This window comes from Onychostruthus taczanowskii, unplaced genomic scaffold (genome assembly GCF_017590055.1).
Source record: "Onychostruthus taczanowskii isolate IOZ18803 unplaced genomic scaffold, ASM1759005v1 scaffold1, whole genome shotgun sequence".
Classification (NCBI taxonomy): Eukaryota; Metazoa; Chordata; class Aves; order Passeriformes; family Passeridae; genus Onychostruthus; species Onychostruthus taczanowskii.
In genome coordinates this window covers 547,128-571,608 of record NW_024496525.1, presented here as the reverse complement: position 1 = coordinate 571,608, position 24,481 = coordinate 547,128, and the positions used below count along the sequence as shown (strand labels likewise).

Genomic DNA, 24,481 nt, shown 5'->3' with positions numbered 1-24,481 from the left:
AGTAACTTTGGTGTTTTGAACAAAGATTCCCTTTAAAAGCAATGCTTTTGAAGTCAGTGAAAAAGCTTGACTTTTTCATAATGTTCACCACTAGCTCATTCAATGGTGATTCTGGAAAGGCTCCCAGTGACTCCATCCAGCTCATTGCCCAAATCCATACATATGCTTTGTGCCAAAATTAATATATACAGCTACTGCATAAAAGGAAGCTTTCAGAATAAAAATAGTGGTAATGATTCTAATACTACTCTCTATTTTGTATTACTGTCCATTTTCTTGTTTGATGGTTGCCTATAATTTATTAGTCTGTTAGGAGTACATTTCATTTTAGCCAGTGATCTTATTAGCTTTCTCAGACTAAGCAGGATGGCCTGCTTTAATACTGGTAAGGGACACATCCAAGGAAAAACATATTGCCAAGTGAAGAGGAGGTATGCTTATTTGCAGACAAGTCATTCCAAAGACTCTGGTAGTCAACCCTGAAGATAAATATGAAGCATCTCCCATACGAAATGTCAAATAGAAGTTCTGATTTAGTAGTTTAACTAAAAGTCTTGTAAGGAAAACCAAAAGGAAATGATAGTAATTTTGTTTCCAAGTCAAGTTCCCAAGTGATATAAACAGTATAGCTAAAACACCCTCCAGCCTCATCTCTCCAGAGCTCTTTCTGCCTGACAGCCTCAACTATTCTGTGCAATTTGCTGTGCCATCAGAACAGCAAACTCTCCATGCAGCCAGAAGGACAGGGAAGCATTTCCTTCTACAAAACATTTTAAAACATTCATGTATTAAATTCAGTAGACTACATTAAGTCACATGCAATTTCAGCAATTTAATGAACAGAAAATAGACAGCATTTCCAAAGCTACCATGACAACGTTTTAAAAATGAAACGCTGATTATTCTCTACAAATAAAAACAAACTCAACCCATCGTACTCCTTCTGCCTTCCAGAGCCACATCCACTCTTAATTACTTCCCAGTCCTCAAAGAAATGGCTTGTGCTACTATTAAAAAAATAAAGTAAAATGTAAACACAGAGTCCATTAAAAGATGTATGATGCTTTGCACACAGCCATTTTGTAAAATATCATCAGTTTGAAGAAGAGCTTTGAATGTGGCCAGCAGTGAAGAATTTTTTTGTTAAGTAGAGTTATAGTACTCGTCCTACAAAGGAATGCTGAAAACTAAACTTTTAAAGTCTAAATGAGCAAGGAAGAATTCCTCTGAAGAAGGCATTCCAACTTCATGAAAATTTCAGCCTAGCAAAATATGCAATTCAACAGAGAATAGATTTTTTTTTAAAGAGTGCCAGAGACATGAAGCACTGAAAAACAATTCTGAGACAGAATAAGATCATCTACCAACAGAAGGCCAGAAGTTTTCAACAGAATAAATGCAAATTTAGCAATGCACCAAACTGTATATTTTATGAACGAAAAACGTAGGCTCAGAACAATAATCCCCATTTAGACTATTTCTATTATTGCTCTAATAAAAATATTTTGTCTCTGTAAGGACAAAGTGCTGCACAAGTATGGGATAAGAAATTACTTAATGCTATGATATCTGCCTCGAGGCCAGCTGAGACACAGAGGTGGGAATGCTACAATGCTTAATTTCAGTCTTGTATTCAAACACCAAACACTTCAGAGGTGGCCAATGGTTCTGCTTTAACTTTTCAAGATTATGATAACCTAAATACTTGTTCCATTTCTTGGGTCTCTCTTGATAATCTCTCTGCGAACAACAAAGTTCAGTAAGTGGGAAAAAAATTATCTAGACATAACAGTTTTTTTCCAGTGTCCCAAGTCATATAACTTAACAGAACTACTTTTTTCTAAGTCAGAATGTCATGAGTGTTCTTCTGCTACCTTAATACAGCAGCACACAGGGACTATTTTTCTCCTCGCTCCAATAGATTTATGGAAGGTCATAAATCACTGTACCATAATAGTTCACTTTTAACAAGTAAAAAATGTCTGACACTTTGAGTGTTACTATAATTTTTTATGGCTGATAGTGTACAGAGATCAAAGTGTTCTGGGTTTTTGGGTTTTTTTAAGGCTTGCTCTATACATTCAGAGAAGTGTGTGACAGAGGGGGTTTTGCCACATGTTTAAATGCAAAATCTCAAGGATGTCCAGAGAGAAAAGAAAATTGCTGAATGTCACGTTTCCAGCCCTTCATATGACCAAAGCAGAAGCAGACCTACTTTTAAAAGAAAACTTTCTAGTAACCTTATATGCTGCTACTGTTCCCTCTGGATTCCCCTGCAAATGAGTCAAGAGTTTGAGAGATACTTTTCTGGTAACACACATAAACAGATAAATAAATTATCACAGGCTGAGGACAATTTAAACATCTGGGAGCCAGCTCAGGCCTGTCAAGCAACTCACAGACACTCAAGGACAGGAAAGATCAATCTTCAGCCCCTGATTTCTGTGCCAGAGAGTAGGAGTTACATCACCCACTCCCTATACGAGGAGAACTGTGTATTTCTAGAATAATTTGCTCTGCTTCTGTATTCAAAGACATTTCTATTCATTTAATTTATTGAGGGAGTGGGGGTGGTGAAGCCAAACTCAAAATACAAGTATTCAAATTACTCATAGGTTTGTCTCAACTGTCTTCTCAACACAGCAATTTAATTTTCCATCAATGTTACTGTGCAGTAAGCTGACTTCCCAGAATTAAAAAAGAATAGGATTTATAATAAAATGCAAAAAACTGCAAATGAAATAGTTTCCAGTCTGCCAAAGTAAACAATCTCATGTCCAAACAGTTACATTCACACACAGAAGATAAGGACCGTTACTCAGATAGTCCCTGCAACCAAAGCACATGGCCATAAGGCCAATAAATAAGCCAGCACTACCAAACTGCTAGACCTGTTGGACTTAATCCTAGGAGATGAACAGTTGCAGGTCCTGATTATCCCCTAGTTGCACTGACTACAGGGGAATTCACATCAAATTTTCTTTGCCTTATTTTTGTTTTTCATGAGGATAACTCCTTTCTGTGTGAGTGACCAGACTCACCATCATACATGTGATGTTACAAATATTGTCCACTGAGGGTGTTAAAATTAACAGTTCAGACACACAAAAACCAAGGTTCTGCTTTACATGACTTCTGGCTGACACAGCTGGAACTCTGCTGCAGTTTGAATCTTTGCTTCAAAGCCCTTCAAGCCTGCTTTGCCAATAGCAGAACTACCTACACAGTCACTTAGGTGACTTTGGTAAATCACTCCTTACTCTTAGTCACTTTGAGACAGCTTTATGAAAATGGAAGTCAAAATGCAAATGGAGAAGGAATTTATGCAGCATGCACATTATGAATATGCTATTGTTCATCCCATCAGATGACTCTCAAAACTAGTAGTAATAAGCACCAACACAGGCAAAAGTAAGTCAGCTTGCAGAACTGCCAGCACTTGATTGCTCTGCTGTTGCAGTACATTGCTTAAAACATTCAGTGTAGACAACAAACTATAGAGAAGGTCTATGTAGCCAAAATCCCCTTCCTTCAGTTGTCTTCTCTTCCTTCCATCTTTCACACTTCATGTATTAACTCACTACTCTTAACCTAGCAAGGAAAATATTTCCTTTCTGGAGACACACATGATAGATGAAACCTCTGTCTCCACTACTTAACATCTTTGTTATTACTTCAGCATACCTACATCATCACAAGACATTTCTGGAGTCCAAAAGCTTGTTACTTGCTAACAGTCTCTTTTACTCGAGAGGGAGGAAGAGCAATATTTCACCTCACATGTACATACATTAAAGAAATATGCCCAATATATTTTTTTTTAATATCATCCTGTATTAACTGCACTTAAGATAGCTAAAAATTTGACAGCTCAGTTATCACATTTTGATAGCTTTCTCCACATTAGAGAAGCAGTTTTCATAATTTCATTCAACTTAGGTAACAGTTTCATGTTCTAGCTCTCACTTAGGAAGCCCAGTGTTATTTTGCTGTTGATAATGCATGTACAGGTGTGACTAAATAATTCAAAGCTTTCTTAAAATATTGTATTACATTTTGTAATGTTTCTGATTTGTTTACAAATACAGCAGCTTTGTCTTAAATACGCACATATAACAGTAATGGTTATGGACTGTGGGCTTATTCTATAGACTGTTATATACTCAAATACAAATGGAAGACAAAAAATTACCTAATTCAAAACATAGTTTTGGAAGGAAGACAACTCTGCTGCTTCAAGTGTACTTTTAACAAACAATTCAAGTACCTAGGAAGACTGTCACTTCTTTGTACTGCCATGGCTAACTGATTTGGACAAGCTCTCTTTTTGTCCATACCCTCATCACAAGAGCAGCTGTCGAAGCTTTGCCATTTCAAGCACATGATCTGTGTGTCCCCTCCTTGAAATTCTTCAGTTCTTCCTTTCACTGCACTCCACCTTACTTCGGCATGTCCCCAAGAGGTCTCCTCTGCTCCCAGTACTTAATCTCTGAAACTCGTTTTGCCCATCAAGACATGTTCCCTTGGCTAGCATTTCTGATTTATCTGAAGTTAAGAAGAATGCAGCTCAGTCTTCAGACTGCTTCCCCTACACTTATTCCACTACAACATTTTCTGGAGTCTCTTGGCACTCCTGTACCAGTTACTGAAAACCTCTTAGCTGGCAGGTTTTTCAATAAAGAAATGACTATCTGAAAAACTGTTTCAGTCAGCACTGAACTATTATAGTAAAGAGAGATGCAACAATCTGACTCAACACACTGCACAGTGCTTCCTCCACTTTATATACACTTTATATACACTTTATATACAACGTTGAAGTGGATGGCCTAGGAGACAGGGAAAAACCAATTCTCTTACCTCATAGCCAAACTGGAGTTCATCTGAGGTTAGCATAATGATATCATCATCAATAGCCAGCACTGCTTCCGTTTCAATCTCATCATAAGGAAAGAAGCGGTTGCTAAGTTTGTTTTCTGCAGTCCTAACAACTTTCAGGGGAACACGAATCTTTGGCCAGAGGGAATCTAGAGAGAAAAGTTAAAAGAAATAGAGTTCAATGTTATACTTCTGAATCTGCATATCCATCTTAGCTGCTTTTTACTCTTCTTCACATCTAAACAAACGCTTCTTAACGGTGAATTTACAGCAGTTTCAGTTGGGCAAACACGAGAGCAATGAAGGCAAGAGATGGAAGTTCATCTACATTTCCCTCTGTATCTCTCAACAAAGAGCTTCATGGGCAGCTACACAGAGGACAGCTTGCCCAAACCAGCAACTTGCAACACTCACAGAGTAAGTGTAGGGATAATACCTATTGGTTTAGAACGCACAGCATGGAAAGATACTTAACTGCAACTAAAATAATTTGAAGCAGCAGTATACAATTACTGACTGCATGTCTAGGGCCATAAAGAATTTGATCAAGAATGTTAGTTCTATCAAGGGCTGAGCAAAACAAAAAAAAATTATATCAATTAAATGTTTAGCACTATTGACTATTGCTAAGGAGTAGATTCCGTGTCTCAGCAATTTCTTTCATCTTCAAAGTCCTAAGTTACAGTGATAATTTAAAACTAGATAAACACAAATGGATTCCAACTTGTGCCCTACAGCATTCTTCCAAGTAGAATAGAGCACTGGAGTACACAAACATTAAAATTCAGAAGTCAAATGAGAACTTAAATAGCAACAAAACCCCACAGAGATACAAAACTGGATCAAATTTACTCCTCCATGGCATTAATTTTCATTTTTCCTATGTGTTTAACATGTAGCACCTTAAGTGTCACATTAACAGCTTCTGCATATATTCAAAAATTTCAAAACCTTATTGTATTCCTACAAAAGAATAACTATAGGTGTAAATGTAGAGCACCAAGATAAAGGAAATGGAAGGAAGGGCTGAATATTAAACATTCATTCTAAATGCATATAAGCATGCACAGTTTCATGCACAAAGGCTAACAGTAGTCATTATTACAGTATGATGCATCCCAAAAGCAATTATTCATGAAAACGTATTTTAATTAAAAGCAAGAGAGACATGGGCAAACTAGAGAGAGTTCAGGAAAGAACCATGAAGGTATTGATGGCACTGGAGCATCTCCCCTACAAAGAAAGGCTGAGAGTGCTGTGATTATTTAGGCTAGAGAAGGCTCAAGGAAGGTCTCACCAATATGTACAAACACGTGAAGGGAAGGTGCAAAGAAGAGAGAACTAGGCTGCCTTCTCTGGTGGCCAGTGAAAGGACCAGAGGCAAAGGCACAAACTGAAACACTGGAGGTTCCCTCCAAACATCAGGAGAGACTTTTTCAGAGTGAGCACTAACACAGGTTGCCCGATGATGTAGTGAAATTTTGCTCTTGAAGATATTGAAAGCCATCTGGAGATGTTCCTGCTTGAGAGGGGGGTTGGACAGCTGATCTCCAGAAGTCCTTTCCAAGCTTAGCCATTCTCTGATTCTGTGCTAAGTGGAATTTACTGGACCTGAAGGCACTGGAATTTTCATGTCTGAAATACATATAAATTTCCAGTGCAATTTGCAAGTGACACAAAGCCTGGAGACATGAAAAACAGTGATCACAATAGAGTCATACAGAGCTTACTAAACTCTATACAACTGGACTGCATAGTAAACTAGGTGCATTTGAACAAAAAACACACCAACATACTGGAGACACAGTTAAACACTGGGACCACAGCAACTTTTTTCCCTAAAAGCCACTTCTGAAAAGGATTAAAGGGACAGAATAGGTATTAATTCTCAGCAGGATGCTGTGGCAGAATGGATAATACAATTTTTGTATATATAGATGGGTATGCAGTAAGAAATCGGGGCTGAGGGCAGGACAATTTTACCTGTATGCAGACACAGGCAGGTGCTAAAATAATGTTTCATTCTGGTGTTCTTATATTTTAAACCATGTTAAAACACTGAAAATGGTGTAGAAAGAATAATGAGTTATTTGATGTCAGATGAAAATGCCTTTTGGTAGAATGTGGAGATCAATCTGTTTAGTTAATTAAAAGAAGGAACAAAAAGTAGATTTGCTTAACATGTACAGGCACCTACACAATAAGAAAAATGACATGCATCTTCAACAAACTGGAGAAAGACATAACAAAAAACAATGACTGGAATTTAAAGGCAGGCAAATTCAAAGTATAAATAAGGCAGACATTTTTAATAGTAACAGTGGTTAACCTCTGGCAAGTTTAAAAGGACAGCAGTTGGTTCTGTACATCTTGTCTTTCAACAAGGCTGGGTATTATATAGAAGATGCAGTCAAGTTTGAAGTCACTGGACTGAAAAGAAAGGCAATGTGGTGACTTATGACACACAGGTCAACCCAGATGGTCTTAATGCACCTTCTGCCTCAAACTTCATGAACAGTAAGATTGTTGACTGTCACCAGGATAAGAATAGGAAGTTTGAATAAAACTACTAGGACATGGGGAGCAAATACAGACATTCAGAAAAGAGCATAAGAAAATAAGATTCTTGTTTCTGTGTTTTGGGTGTGAAAAGTGGAAGTTAAACAGGTGACAATGAAAAAAAGCCACTGTAAGGACAAGACTAAGAGAAGTTCTAACCTAAGAAAATGGTTTAAGTTCTTAAACAATAACATATGTCATATTCTGGAATTGTTCTCAGCAGAAGGATCTGAAGAATGCTGGCTGACAGACAACACCAAAAAGAATGGGATACAATTATGTGCACACACTTCCATTAAAACCTTGAATCAGGTCTGCCTCCAAGACAGTTCTGTACTCCTTCCACTGTCAGTCTGTTGCACTAGGAAGACAGTACCAGAGAAGAGGAGAAACTGCTTCATTCCCACATGTACAAGTAAAATTTGCTCCCAGCAAGATGTGTCCATCCCCATTGCCACTGGGCCTCTCACACTTAACAGCTCACACAACCCTCAAATCTGCACATTGCTAAAAGACACCAGAGTCTGAACACTACTTCACAAGGGAAAATAAAGCAGTATTTCCAAACCACAGAAAGTCTTCAAAAGTCAGTTTTTCTTGGAGCTGTATTTTAGCAAGGAGGATTGGCAGGCATGGGTGGCTAAAAAAAAAAAAAAAAAAAAGAAAAAAATTTTAAAAAAGAGGTTTCCTGCTCCAAGGATTTTCCTGTAAGGTTGAAAACGTGTCTGTAAAATCTACTTTTATCTGTGTGGTCTTGTAGACCATGGCCTTTATTGGACATGTATGCACGTTCTTGTCCTGTTTTAGTCACCCCTTGTCCTTCTCCTAGAAGGCATAAGGCATTAGCCCTAGCACATCTGAGTGGCTTGTGATATTGAGCAGTAGTCAGCTGGGAGGATTCAATCCCATTACTGATGGACTCCAAGGGAGTCACAGTCAGCCCCCAGCTGGGGAGATACAGCAAGCTCCTTGGGGCCACTACAGAAATGGAGCAATGATTCCAATTATAGAACTATGAGCTCATTTTATTCTCAGCATCGTAAGGTCTTGAAAAGACCTGCATGAATCATAATTTGAAATGCTGATTCCAGTAGGAGACCACTGAAATTGCGAAATTTTCAGCTTCCTAGTCATTGCAACCTTAGGAGGCAGTAACATTAAATGACTGGAACTGTTTATTGCAAATTAGTACTCTTGATTTCACTCACTGCTTTACCATATAATGTGCAAGTGCAATTTAATAAATGGTAACAGACACCTACAGGTACCTCACAAAGACAGATGTCATTGCCTCATAAAGACTACACTCTGTAATGTTTGCAAGCTTCTTAAAGACCTTTAGATAATAGTCTACAATTATCCAAATGTAACACCAGAATTGGTATAAAATAACTTTAAGCAGCCTGATAGGTCCCAAAAATACTGTTACAAGTGTTTCAGTTGCAATCAGAATTGCCATAGGTATGTATGCATTTGTAAATTTTTATTTATAGGTAGCATCAAAGTTTACATTTGATACATATTAAGCATTCTTTTATTCAGCCTTTTCTTCTTTTTGTGTCTGCTACATTTTGAAAAAAATGACAACCAAATTGCAACAAAGTGCAGGAATATATTAAAACAGAAATGGAAACTGAAAAATCACTCGGATCGAAAAATAATAATTTGGAAAAACAAGCATGCATATAAGCATTAAACTTCCAGCTCTTCTGAAAAATCAACTATTTGATAGCTTACTAACATACATGCCACTTGCATAAAAAATGGTTATAGTAGAAAAAGTAATGAAAAGTGTATGAAAAATGAAGATGCAATCTAATTATAATCAGCACACATCTCAGATGTCAGCAAATCCTCTTAAATCCACATGATTTACTAAGGTCTCGGAAAGTCTCTCAAAATGACCAGTTCTCAGCAACGGGTATGTTACTGTCAAATATTTGTGCTTTGAGAAACATAATATAAAGTTTCTGAATTTAGCCTTAGATTAATGAAAAGAAAATATAAGCATTTTGGAGAAACTTTGAATAAGACATTAGGGTACCAGTTACTCTGCAGCATGCAAAATGCACAAGGCTACCCAAGGCTGACTTGATACTGGAGCTTGCTGCCTCTACAGAGATGGAAGAACATGGGAGCTGTTATGACACAATGACACCTGGGTAACAACTGGCAACCCAGGCAAAATTGACTATCACAAAGGACAGCAGGCTCCACTGAGAGATCCAAGTATTACAAATCGGCTCTGATACAGGAAGTCCAAAAGAAACACATATATAAAAAAAGACAATAGTCATTTCAGAAGTCAAAGTTTTAGAATCCATCCAGAAGGTTAAAATTGCCTATATTTATTTTAAAGGACCACAAAAGAAAAGTATTTGTATTTAAAGAGCAGTCAGAAACAAGGTTTGCCACTTCTGTAATATCAGACTTTGAATTTTCAGATACTGCTTGGAAAGTTCTGAGAAACTTCAGCACTAGCAAAACATGTATGGAGGGAATTCTCAGTTTACAAGATTTTGTTACAACCAAGGTAAAAGCACAGACTTTATTCTTACAGTAAGACAGACCTTTAATAGAGTATGGCAAACACATAAGAAGCTTAAGGATCATACATCATGGCACAAGATCCTTTAGGCGTGCAAAAGTAAAAATTCACATTTGGACTGGGGACGACTCTTACTTTTAAAAAAATAAATGAGGACTCTGTGATGCAGCAGAAAACTGAAGCAAATTATGGAAATAAAGCTCTCTGAAGTGAATACAAGTCTATGTATGTATGTAAGGATTATGAAGAGAATGACAGGCACCTCCTATTGTGTGTCATACTGAAATAATCACGAGAGGAGAGTGAATAACACTTATACTTGCTCTCTGGTAATGACTCAGGTCACGATTAGAATTATGTGCTATTTAGGACTACTGATGCACTGATTGCTGGAGAAGCCCATAGAAAACAGTGTGTGGTCCTCCAAACAAAATCACCAGTTTCCCCACTTTGCCCAATGCAGCTCCCTCTTCTAACAGGCTTACAGACCCCAACAACCCACACATGGCTGTGATTCTGGCCAGCCCACAATTCCACCATTAAGTCCTGCAAGTCCAAATCTCACAGCAAAATGTTTAACCATGATTTCAAGATGATTTAAACTGTAGGATAAAAAGGTGCCATAGTTACATTCCCAATTAAAACACTCACATATAAAAGAGAAGCAAAACATCCCATCCTCTAATTATGTGTTTCTCAGCTACAACTGCCAGTGAATCACATGAGACATGTAGATAAGAGAAGGGAGGACAGTCATGAGAAAGAGGCAACTTCATTTTAACCTGAAGGAATACCCTCTCACACAAAAAACGTCTCTCATTTTCCACACCTCCCTAGGCTTGTGATCAAATGTTTGTAATGAAAATGTAACAAAGCTTGCACACTATTCATATATAAAAAATGATTTCTTAGTCTGTAATCTAGCCCTGTTCCTCAGTACTGAATGAACTGTTACACCATACATAAAAGGGGGATCATTAAAAATAATAGAGCACAATATTTCCATGGAATGTATTATTTCTTTTCAAAGAGAAATGGCACTGTGCCATGGTTTGGGAATGGTACTCCCCAGTTCAGTGCCCCACCAAGACTCTCCAAAACATACACCTCTCTTGCTCTCTCTCACTCTTTCCCTTCCCCCTGCCTGCTGCAGGATGGAGAGGAGAATTGGAGGCACAAAAGGCAAAGATCACAAGATGAGGTAAAAACAACTTACTGCAAACAGCAGTGAGATAAAATGAGCAGTAGTGGCAACATACTAACAACAGGGTACAAGAAAATAAACTATTCACATGATAAAAAACCCAACAATAGACAATATCAGACAGCTCCTTCCACCAAGTTTTTTCTACCAGAAGGAAGCCTTTCTCCTTAGAAGAGACTCCCTCTCCCTTGGAGTGAGGTAGTACAGAATAGTAGGGTGGTACAGACTGCAAGAATTAACCCTCTCCCAGCTGGAACCAGGACACACCATCGTGTTGTTAAATAGCACCTTTCTCTGTATCCTTGCTTCTGAGAAACTGGGAAGCTAATAGCATCTAAAGAAGTCCTTTTGCAGCACAAACATTATTGTTGATTTTGTCAGCAGACAGAAGTGTATTTACAAAGGGAATTACTTTCTCTGCGTGCTAATCATCCATTCCCAGTTTCAACACTCAGCATAGGGTAAATGGGAATCAGTACAGCAGCTGTACAGAGCTAACCAATATTCTTGGCACACCACTTCTAAGTAGTATCAAGTTCAAAAAATAGCAAGTAATACTTGAATGCAGATGGCTTGTTGCATTTGCAATTGGAAGCAGCAGGTAAGGATAATGAGGAGCTGGAAATACAGAATACACTCCTGACAGCAAGAACTGAATGCTTGTCAGTATTAAAACCAATATGACAAATTTTCTAAAATCCACTTATTGGCTAAAATCACAGCATTTTGATGACTCATAAAAAGTAATTTGAACAAACATTCTTTCTCTGTTTTACTGCCTCAATAACAACAACTAAGAATATCTCATGACTCGTGATAATCTGGGTCCAGAATATTAAGCCATATAATGCTCTCACTTCCCAAAACTTCTATGGAGTCCATTTGGAAATATAAAAAGGAAAAATTTTTCCAGAAGTTTTGCAAGGTAAACAAAGACTGACAAAAAACTGGCAGAAAACATGTCTAAACATGCTCTGTTGGTACCTGCAGTTGCACAGAATCCCATACAGCATACTCAAATCTCATACCTGAACTTCTGTACAAGCTCTCATCTGATGCTTTTTCTAGCTGGTCTATAGTAGTTTGCATGAATGCAGCTAATTGAACATTGCTAATGAAACCTAATTAATACTTTTTCAGTCTCTAATAATGAATGGTAGAATTTAGCTGGAGTCTGAAGTTTAAAAAAACTGTCAGAAAGAACATCAGGCATATTACATCTACTTATTATCAGAATTCCTTCCATTATGGCTGAGAGAAAAAGTCTGTTCAGAGTTCAAAACAGGTGGTTTCTACCCACATTAATGTGTTTATATTGTTCTACAGAATTCCTCTTGTATATAACAAAACAGAACATTTGGTTCTAGGACACAAGGGCCCAGTTTGTTAAGATGGGTCTGATAGGCTAAATTTCCAGATTTCCTAGGAAGTAATATTGCAAAATGTTTGTAATATGCCTTATGGAAAACTAAAATCACCATGAGTTAGTTCTCTAGCTAATCAAGGAAAATGGCATTAAGTCCATCATCAAGAAGCCAAATTAATTCAAAACTTAGAGAGAAGTTTAAAAAACCATTCCTACTAGTGCTGACTACCAAAGGCACAGTATGGAAAAAAACCCAGACTTGTCACTGAAGTTGTTTTTATTAATTTTTTTAAGATAACACTTTCTTAAGGTACAGCAATCCAAAGGATACTCACTTTCATTAGCCCCAACAGTTTATATCAACGCTGTCCATTAACAGCATTAAATAGAAATACAAAGATTATTATTTCAGTAGCAGCATAAGAAGTTTATAGCAACTTAGCTTCAGGATCCACAACTAAACAAAAAATATACATTCCTTAAAATACACTTTTCATTTTTATAAAACAACCTACGGAATCAATCTACCACACATGATTTGTAGCTTGTTGCATATTTCCTAACAGCAATGAATTTATACATTGTAATATGATTTATGTGGTAGACAAAGTGGTTTCTTCACTTGTCTGAAACAAATGGTGGTGGAAATTTCTATCACAGACTATTTTCTTGAATTTCAGAACTAGCAATTTAGAAAAACACAAATGAAAGGAAAAAAAATATTTGCCTGATGGAAAAAATCATGATTTCTACAAAATATTCCCAGAAGCAGGCACTTAGACCACAATGTTTATTTTAATTGATCCAGAGTGAGGAGGAAAAAGCTTATTTTTTTCCTGTAATATTTCAAGGCTTTTACTATTTTTATTAATGTTATACACACAGTTATGGGCCTACTGTCATTACTGCTGCATTGATGGGCTTCTTGCATACAATGCATGGCGCAGAAAACAAGCAAAACTCAGCCAAAGACACAGAGCAGAGATCATGTTCCTAAATTCATTGAGTACTTAAGATAACAAGCTGATTCTGTAATGTTTTAAGGTTCCAGAGTAGAATCATCACTGTATGCGATATTTTCTTTCTGCTATTTCACATTTAAGAGTCTATATTTTTACCATCAAAAACATTGTGTAAACTTCAAACTTTGTTGTCTTTGCACAAGACATCTGTGTTTCTCATAGATTCATCTTGTGTCTTTTTACTGATTCTAAAGAAAACACAGAACTATGAGTTCAGACTTCCACAGATAACTCTCACACATTAAGTTAAAAAAATGATCTTTACAAACTCTTAAGGCTAAGGAAAAAACAATCTTAAAATTATTACTGATATCTAACCCATGTACACACATGTAATTCTCCAATTTTATATTTTTACACACTATTTGGTTGAAAACTTTCCAGTCAAGTGCTTAATTAATCCATTGCCCTCTTACCTGCTTACCTTTTTTATCAGCCAACATAACAGAAAATTTCTGTTGCATCAGAGCTGCATCTGCCTGAGAGGCTTAGGTTTGAAAAGAGTTCATTTCCAGACACCTTGCACACCCCCCACACTTGTTACCACTGCACAGCAGTTGAAATCAGCTACAGCCTCTTAGCTGGGATGCTCAGCACTACTGATGGCAGTGACCACCTGTGACTCCATGATCTTACATTTTGTGCAATTTTTAGGGTATTTAATTTTCATTTGTTTTTTTCTCCTAAGTCATTACATAAAGACACTATTGCAAATGCATCGCATATTGTTTTGATAATAATGATATTTTCAGTTATAATAATTTTGTGATGTTGACAGAGGAAAGAAAGAAAAGGCCACATGTCACTTGTGTGGCACTTGGCCAGCTGCATCCCAGAAAACCTAAGCCCAATTCTCAATTTCGCACACATACTCACTAAGGATGGCAATTTGGATGTTCTTCACCCAGCCCTCCCACTCACACATGCAAAACAAAACAAAGACATGAAGAGCTGCAATGACAAAAGCCAAGATCTGCTTCTGTACTGAAACATGTCCCTTATGTGGAAAGGACCAAGAAATAAAGCACTTGATGCTCTAGAAGGTTAAGCACCTCTGCTTTACTACAACCAATTAAAAATGAATAGCCATAAAAGTGCAGATACTACTGTAGGGTAATAAACTAGACTTTATCAGTGACAGTGGTGCACATTACAAACTTCAAACTCATTCCTTGTTCTAATCCATCAGAAACTTCCTGGCTTTAACAGGCTATAAACAGCAGAAGCTTTGAAGTCTGAGGATTAGGATCACTAATAGACAGACTGAACGAGAGACTGGCTGAAGAGCCAAGTGGAATGTCCTGCATGGATCTGGAATAAAACAAGTTCATTTAATCAAACTGACCTCTCTCTAGCCATGGGCCAAGAGATTACAATGTTTGTAACAGCAATAAAGGGACAAGGGACACTACAAACAAATAGTTATTCCCTTCAATGCAATACTTAGGCTAATGCAAGGACAAAACTGCTTATGCTTTCAACTGTGATCTCAAGTCCAGGATTTTAAGCATACAGGTTGGGCTTTTTTTTAACTAGTTTATGACTTAGGGGTAGTAGAGGCAGAAAAGAATTAAACACACTTGGATTTTCAAGATTAATACAATGATTGAACAGAAAAGGTCATTTTAAAGATCTTCTTGCTTCAACTCTCCTGTACCTCAGACTCACTTGAAGGAAATGTGGAAACAATTCATTTGGGTTCAGTGATCACATAACTGCATATATCACTATGCTTTTTTGCTTTTAGAAAATAACTGCTCACTGCAGAAATTCCTGTTGCTACCAATTTATACACAACAATTTTTACTCTAAAGGGCTGCAAAACACTGAAAATATTACTAAACTTGAGGTATTTAGCCCAGAAATAATAAAGAACACTTTTAAAAGCAAGCAATAAAGTTACTCTGCTTCAAACTGCAGCAAGTTGCCAAAACGGCAAATGAGCCAAGTGAATGGCAGCAAGAGCTGGGCTCTAAGAAGCTCTTAGGAGATGGTAAATTAGACTAGTGGTCAGGGATTAATTTCTACATTGCATCTTGCTGCTATGCAGAATAACTAACCTTGAAGAGTAGAACAGAACAGCAGTTGAGGCCTCTGGAAAGAAAATTATAAAGTGAGGAGTCCTAACAACAGAATTCGCTTCAGAAGAATACAGGGTTTTTTTTGGTTTTGGTTTTTGGTTTTTTTTTTTTTTTTTTTTGGCACACATATTCCTAAAAGGAAACATTTATTTTCCCACAAAATCACCACATTTTCAGATGAGAATGACAGATCCATATGTACAGCACATGGGAACCAGGCTCATATACAGCTACTATAGCTGCAGTACTTAATCCAGAATGAGGAGGCTTTACTTGCCCAGCACAATGCTCAGGATTTTAGTACTGGTGGTCAGACCTTGAAGAAAGTCACCCTAGGGAACAGTAAGCACAGAAATAAAATGAGCAGTGTTGGAGTCTGCCTAGCACTGGAGAGGATTACCAAAGGCCAAGCCTAGCCAGCTTCCCTTACATGGGGCAAGACCTCCCATTTATTCTATGCTGATTTCATAATGGCATTCACTAATGTCAGGACATGTGTTTCCAGCTGAGGACCTGGGAACAGATTAGGAGCAGCATGGTCTCATGAGGCAGGCAGCCTGGGGATGGGAAAAAAGGGAGTTTGTTGGACACAGAGCAGCCCATAGAGTGTACAATGACATTGCACAGAAGGAGACAGAAACCCATGGGATAGGGATCATTGGTTTGAAAAGGTAGGCAGCAAGCTGTGAGGACTGGGCAGACTGAGATTGAGGTCCTGGCACAAGGGGATACAGTACAGCATTATGCCAGGATGGCAAAGTACACCGCAGCTACTGAAAATGAAATAATTGAGAGATTTACAGCACTGAATTCACACTGGAGTAATTAATATACCTTTGAAACCAAACCTCGTTCCAAAAATCTACACATATAAATAACTTGGGGAAAATGCCTGTGAATGAGTCCTCATTTTAAAATAACCACATAATAAAAAACACTTTTAAAACCATGCAGATGACACCAGACTCACATAATACAAAGAGCAGCACAGTATACCATATGTGTTGGAAAGAGAAATATTTTAAAGCAGACACTTATGTATTGTCTTACTGGGCAAGCATTAGCATTTTCACAAGATATTCTAGAAGTATGGAGACTCCATTTTGGACACCTGAAATGTCCCAAATATTCATCTCATCAATCCATCAAAATATTCACTTATTTTATAGCTCCAAGCATTCAAACTACTTTGCTGCTTTGAACCACATTTGCTCTAGAAACAGTCATGTAGCAGCAGTATATACCCAGTGATGAAAGTCTGTCTACAAAGAAATAAAAGCAAGTACTGACAGGTCAAAAACAGGCTTCTCCTTACTACTCCCTCCAAAAATGTTAAGGACAGAAATGTTTCTGCAATACTGTATTTATAACTTTTGATTCAGAATTTAGCAGCACAACCACTGGTATGCTTTTGTTCTTGTTATCTGCTTTGGTTTCTCTTATTTCACGTTCAAACACTTTGTCACAAAAAATCTAAACTGATTATTTTGAAAGAGCCATTAAAGACTTCTTGAATATAAATTATGTAGAAGAGAGGTCATTCTCTAACAGGTGTCAATAGACATGCTATGCCCAGTTTCACCTTCCTCCACCACCCCTCCCACGGGTTTTTACCTTCTGGTGGATTCTTATTCTGGTTGTTCCAGACTACCAACAATTTGGATAGACTGGGCACTTTCGACACCTCCGTGATAACTCGGAAAAGGCTCTCCACTCGGTCATAGGTCAGAACCACGGCTGTGAAACCTTGGGACTGAGGTGGGATCAGTGGAAGGAAGAGTGGGTTGCTCACACTGCTCCATTTCTGTGAAGGAAAACAAGAAAAGAGCAAAGGAATTTGTTTAAGGTAAATTATCACAGTAGGGACTAATTCATATAGGCAGGCCCTAAACATCAGATTTGTAATTTGCTCAGATCAGGCAGGCTGACTCTCCAATTCTGACTTTGGCAATTTCTCAAAACCTTTATTCCAATGTCTTTCTTATTTCAATTTTCATTTATGTCCAGCAGTAATGTTGCAACCAGATAGCGATTAAGGTAAAAACTAAAGTGGAAGAGGCAGACAGATTTGTGGAGAAGGAAAACCAAGGTGAATTGAGCCCAGCTAGCATGGTTCAATACTCATTTACTAATCATTATTTCAAGACATTTATATTTATAGTCAGGAATCAATAAACAAAAAGAAACTTAATCAGCACTACAATTTCAGAGTGAAAAAGTGTTAACAACAACAAAAACCAAGGAACATAAACTTGGCATAAAATGTGCACCCAAGCAAAAAGGGGAAAAAACAGGTGCAAAGAGGAGCAACGTACAAGCTTCCACAAAGTTTGATCAATGGTGGAAAAATCCCACTTATTACATTAAAAAAAAATTTTAAAGATATGAGATTCAAAGATGAATTTCAGAGTTATCTGCTCCTTGTGAATTTTAACTAGGGCATCCCTTTTAAGACTTTAAAGCTCTTACTTCAATACACAGCATAGGGAAGCCAGCCCAGATGGCAAGAGACAAGACAGACAATGACATTCCCATTGAATGTGCCAACCCCCTTTGGAGCTGACAACATGGGGGAGGAAGCAGTGAAGGGACCATTTGACAAGAATGAAAACACCAGCATTTTAGTCTCAAATTTTCCATTCCAACTGACGTTCCAAGCAGGGTCGGACAGAGAAGCAAAGGGAAAAACCAAACCCTTTGGGAGAAGGTGAAAAGGGGAGTTGGGAAAGCAGAAACTGAGTGATGCTGTTTTGCAAGGAAGTTTTGAATCCTAGCCCATAAAAACTATGAAGACTCATAAGAGGTTAGCAACTGCCAGCAGTTTACAGAAATACTGTGAAATTCTCCAGCAAAACTCATACCATAGGCCTGCTTGTATCAGGAGTAAAGCAAGTTTTACAGACTCAGAGTTACAAGGTCATATTTGTAGGAAGTCAACTTTAAAATTTTCTGTTCCTCTATTTAGTCTTTGGTTAACTTTATACACCCAACAATCACATTCCTAGTGTTTAATGGTTAGACATCTCTAACTACAATGACTTCAAGGATGAGGAGGATAAAGAGCCTGTTTGCTGTTTACATCACAACATTTTGGTAAAGGAGAAAAAATATGATGTGAATATGATTTCCTTCTATGAACAAATCAAAACTGAAGAAGGGATAAATATGTGAGGCAGAAAAGTTAAGCAGAGCAGTGGCTTTCTTCCAGGATGGTCTAAGAGTATGTTCCAGGCAAGGACCAGTCAGTAGGAGTAGGATGTTTTGAAAAGACAGACTGGCCTTCAGCTACACACACTTTATCAGGCCTGGTAAAAGCAGCATTCATCTTAAATTGTTTGTGAGGATCCTAATGGAAAACACAAAGTTCTAGTTTTTACCCAAGAGGAATAATAGGATAATGTAGAAACAGTAACAGTACAATATGGAACTTTGGTTCTTGAAAGGGACATGGCTACCTGTGAAAGCACACTCAGTAATTCAGAAAATATACATCCATTACTTCAGCAACTGATATGTGCAGAGAAAAATCTGCTTTCAGATTATTATATTTTCTAAAATTAAAGCTTTTGTACATTGCTAGTTGTACAAGATGACTAGTGGCAGATGGGGACAGCCCTCTGATTTTGCTGTAGCTTCAATAATTCCTACAGCAAATCACAATCTAAATGTTACCAGAGAATAGTCCAACTCATTAAAGCATTACTACAGACTTGTTTCCACACAACCCCCACTCCAAGACTGTTATTATCTGAATGACCCTGGTAATGTCAAGCAGCTTCTTAACACAACTCTCAGAAACCTCTTTTCATTAATACTTGAAACAGAGGTTTAACATCATAATCAGACTGTCAAGAAAATATTATGTTTCTGTCCTACAAGAAGAAATAACTGGTAGAGCCATCTGCAGACAATGTTCTATTTATTATTTACGGGTGAGAATTGCTTACCTAGATTGATGGCTCCCATTTGAAGTTTTTCTAGACACATTTTCTCTCTGTCCACAGCACTTCCTAACAAACTGCTTGCTCTAATATATTTTGAAAATAATTATTCTTTTTCCATAATCTAAGACTATTTTAGTTACTTACAGAAAGAAATATGCACATGTGTGCAAGCACATGCATACGTACCTAAACTGGTCATGAACTTCTCTTATAAACTTATGCTTTAGGTACATTCCTTAAATCCCAACTTCTTCTACTTTCAGAAAGGCATGAGAATTCTCCCCTGCTGGTCATAACTTAGGAAAATAAGGCAACTTTAAAGTAGGCTTTGCTTCTGCACCTACTAAAGGATGATGGCGGGAGGGAAAAGCCTGTAGACACACACTAATGGATGGGAGAACCATGCCTCTCATTTGAGAAAAACATTTCAAAAAGGCAATTAAGCATCTCTCAAGTGCCATTAAGAGCCAACCCCCTGCTGCCTGCCTGAAGAGTGTGTCTACAGTCTGAGACCTATTGACCCCACTTTCTGCAGGAAATCGGGCAAATTCAAGCGTCCATAATTTGCTAAAGTCTTCCAGATTTCTGCTTGAGAAAAGCAAACCATACAGGCAATTAATACAACAGCAAGCTAATTAAATCTCCATTATGGCAGCAAAGCATGAAATGGCTAATGACACAGGGATGGGTTCTCCCAGTCACTGCTCAAGCAACCAAGTGATGAAGGCACATTTGCTCTATTCCCATCTTTATTAACATTCTTGATGGAAATTCACAGGAACTTTCACTCTCAGAGAGGAGAAAAACAGCAACAGTAGATTGATCATCCATCACCTTTCTTTGACAAAGTGCTGACACTCAGCTATAGATAAGACAGCCCTTCACTATCACCCTCCCAGCTAATATCATTAGAAGAGCCAGGATAATTAATCCAAGATTAATAGGTTACTTGCTGTGAATCATTTTTATGGGCAAAAAGGATCAAATTGAAATGTTAGTTTCCTAAGAGTAATTTCATGTCGCTTAAGTCTCGCAGTCTCAGTTGTCTGACAGCTCTTTGCAGTTCATATGAAAATCCAAAGTACTGGAATGTGAGTGACAGTGAGAGCTTGGGAATAGCCTGAAGCTGGAAGAGGGGAGAAGTCAGAAATGGTTCTGTATATGCATAAGATTCAGACTGCTGCAGCTGTCCTGTGCTTGCTTTCTTCAAAGTGTGCATGTGTGATAATGCCTTAGAAACAAGGCACCTTCTTTTACTATAGCTCAATCAAATGTTTTCCTCCCTTTTGGTCATCAAAAACAACTTGATGCTACTTTAGGAAAAATAAATACATTAAGGACGATCCATCAAGGGAACTGAATTCTCATGATGTGGGAGGCTTCAGGCTGGATTTGATGTAGAGTCTTCAGGTTCAACTTAACAGGGAAGTTTATAACAGACCTTTCTTAGCAGGGTGCAGAAGGGAGATAGGTGGGAGCTTCACGACATCAATGAACACACACAACTGGACTGAGAAATGGACAATCTCAATATTTAAGTTCTATGGAGCCTCAAAGATACTGGTAAAGCATCAGAGGCAACGAAGACTCGGTCCTGTCCCAAAACTTCTTAACTGGTTGTTCACCATTGAAAGAGACTTGAAGAAAGGTACAGTAGACACATTAGAAACTACATCACAGAATGGTCTCTGGGAAAACAAGGCTGTGTAAGATGTTCCATATCAAATAAGAATCAAGAATTTCCTAAGTATCATTTAGTGGGAAAACTCAGCAACAGCACTTCAGAAAAATAAAATTTCACTGCTCCCATGAACAAGACAGTAAGCATTCCCACCTATTTTATTTTCAACACTTAGCCTGCTTGTTGTAAACTATCTATTACTGAAACCACATGGTCTGAGCAACAATTCACTGTCTTTTAAAAACGCAGAGGTAAGGACAGCAGTGTGCTGAACTTAGTAGCTGAGCAGCCCTATACATCTAAGCAAAACAGAGATATATCCCCTGCCACTGTGAGTAAGGCTTTTTCAGCTGGGTTGTTCTTAAAATCAATCTAACCTCAACATGGTTTCAATTATGAATTGCCAGACCAAAAAAAAGCCTTGATTTATTCTATTTTTCTCCAATTATTTATGGTAAGTTTCTATTCAATACTTTGAGAAAGTATTTCATCATGCTTCCCATCCTCAAGTGGTCACAGGGCAAACCCAAAGGAATTAACCCTCCCTACTTGTCCAGAGCCAACCAAAGTGCTTACACTCAATAGAATTACAAACGAAGATGCAGTGGCCATAATTTCATGTTTTAATGAAGATCTTAAACCCTCCTCACATAAAAAATTAGTCACAAGACAGACAGAAACTTCTATCTAGAGGAGAATAATCCACTGTGTAAGAAAAGTATCCTAACTCTGGGCAGGTAAATTAAAGAACCAACTGTTAAATCATGTTTCACACTCACATAAAAATACCAATGTTTACATCTGAATACATGTGGGATATTCAACCCATATATATGTCCATAGTACCAACATCAAAAAAAAATATCAAGAAACTGAAATTTAGTTAATATTTTAAAAAAACCTGTCTTCTAATATAATAAATAAAGTAAGATGTGATCCAGCTGATTGAAACCATCACACAAGTAGCTGGAAAATACAACAGACACAGAAATCTAATATTGTCCAATGGAAAAAAATACCAGATATGCACTGCCCAGAAAAGTGCTAGCTTGTTCTCATTTACAGTTAGATAAAAAAGTGGATGCTAATATTTGCTTAATATTTTGGAGAAGACAAATGGTACTAGGAGGAAAGCACAGTTATAACAATAGCATTATCTGCAGACTGAGGACTATAAAATATTAGTCAAAGAAGTTAGGAATAGTTTAATTTTTTTAATAAGTGTCAAGTTCCTATTAACCAGCAGGACCCACAAAGTATTCTGTAAATTAACATCCTTCTTAGGCTTTGCTAAATCAATGGCATTCTGGGCACTAAGACAATTCTGCTATTTTAGCTTACACCAAACGATGGTGCTGTTTTCTGCCTCACTGGAAGAAATGAAATCTGGTATGTTTATTGTTCACATACTGATATTCTCAAGTGATTATTAAGCTCTGGTCTGTATCATCCAAGGTCAGAGCTCAAAAGCAGCCCCTGACAAAAAAAAACCATCTAATGTTTCATAGGTCTACATTATAAACAGGCTTGAAAGAATTTCAACAAAAGCAGCTGAAGAATTCCGAAAAAAACCTGTCTTACTGATTTTTCAGAAACCATACATATTAGTGAGGTATAAGGCAAAGAGGAGAATTTAAACAATCTACAACGAAGCATAAGTGAGGAAGTAATTTTCCTCTATTAGAGCAAAACAAAGTACTTAATTGAAGGTAACAGATCACATCTCAAGCCCAAGTCATTCTTTCTAATCCAGCCCAAACTGGTACCCATCAGAATGAACACCAAAGAATCACTCATTTTCTGGCTTACTTGGATGTAACTGATTGCCTCTACCTAATGGATAATGGTTGGGCCAAAAAATGCAAGACATTAAACTTCCATGCCTGCCTCAAAAGACTGTCTGAGACATAAAGGTCTCAAGTAGTCCAGCAATGAATTTCAGGCCCCAAAAGTATAATTTGCTCCTCTTCATTAAAAGGTAGAAATATGTCATAATGCATTTTTATTCAAAATATTATTCCATAACATATTACCATGTTATATGCTACTAGTCTTCCATTTCCTCAATAGGACAGTGAATAAGTAGAAAAATAATCCACTTTATTACTTTTTTTTTTTGCTTGAGAAAGGCCAACAGTCTTCAGTCAACCCACAAAAAACACATAAAACTGCTTGGATCACTTCCCCTGTGCAATGTACTAAGCATGGAGTTAACTGTGTATGCACTTATCTTCTGCATACTCCCTGCATACTTACTTCTGTTTACTCCCTCCTGGAAAAACACCCTCCTGTACCACTGCTGGATCAACACTCTGGTGAAGATACTCAGACAACAGGCTTACTAATATTTTGAGCCAATATAAGTCAAACTAATGCCAAGAAAAGCAGCCTTCAAGCCACCCAGTCCCTCCCTTGCCCACACCCCCACTCTTTCTTTTTTTCTCTTGCCTGCTAAGTTTTATATAAGGAATATTATTTCTAATAATATTGGATAATAATAATGGCTAATTCACCACAAATGAAATAGAAATATCAAAAAAAAAGGTTGCACATGAAAGAGGAAACTGTGATCCAACTGTAAAAGAGTGCAGGACTGCTTCTTTGGGTAGGACTCTAATTCTGGAAGCAAACACATGAAGCTACAATACTTCAACAAACTGCAATGTGTAATGTGCACCTTGGAGAGTTACAAGCCATTCCAATTGTCAAAGTAGAAATAATGGCTATAACTGCTTTGTCTAACACCTGAAGCAGTTGTAACAACTGAACAGCCCAACAATTAATAACCAGGACATTTTACCACACTTTTTCTGTTACTTCCCAGGATTCTGTGACCTACTAAGCAAAATTAATCACTATAAGCACACACAAAAAACCCCCCACCTTAAACCAAGGAAGAGGGCAGGTAAGAAACCATGGCCAAGAGTTCTTTCTAAGTATCCTTCTCTGCATAATGATCATGCACAGCAGCTGTTCTTTCTGTTAGATAGGTAAAACTGTCCTACCAAGTAAATTCACAAATCCCTTAAAGCTGGCATTTTCCTGCATAGATGTTCCACAGGCAAGTCTGTGCTCTCATTTTCAAAATCTCACTATTCATAGCACAGCAATCTGAGCCCTATGAACAGCCTTGTACTAATTAATTTCTGGCTAATTTCAGTAAGCCCTTAAAACAGTGACTGCACCTCTGCACCTCTT

General features: G+C 37.6%; 1 protein-coding gene across 1 annotated transcript in view; it reads right to left on the bottom strand.

The window, feature by feature from the left end:
- The window catches only part of EXT2 (exostosin glycosyltransferase 2), a 71,435-nt gene that overhangs the window by 12,977 nt on the left and 33,977 nt on the right, over window positions 1-24,481 (bottom strand). Inside the window, exons 9-10 of the mRNA XM_041399632.1 lie at window positions 17,273-17,462; window positions 4,861-5,027 (exon numbers count right to left, since the gene is read on the bottom strand). Coding sequence (XP_041255566.1) covers window positions 4,861-5,027; window positions 17,273-17,462 — 357 coding nt within the window. The remainder of the gene's footprint in view (window positions 1-4,860; window positions 5,028-17,272; window positions 17,463-24,481) is intronic.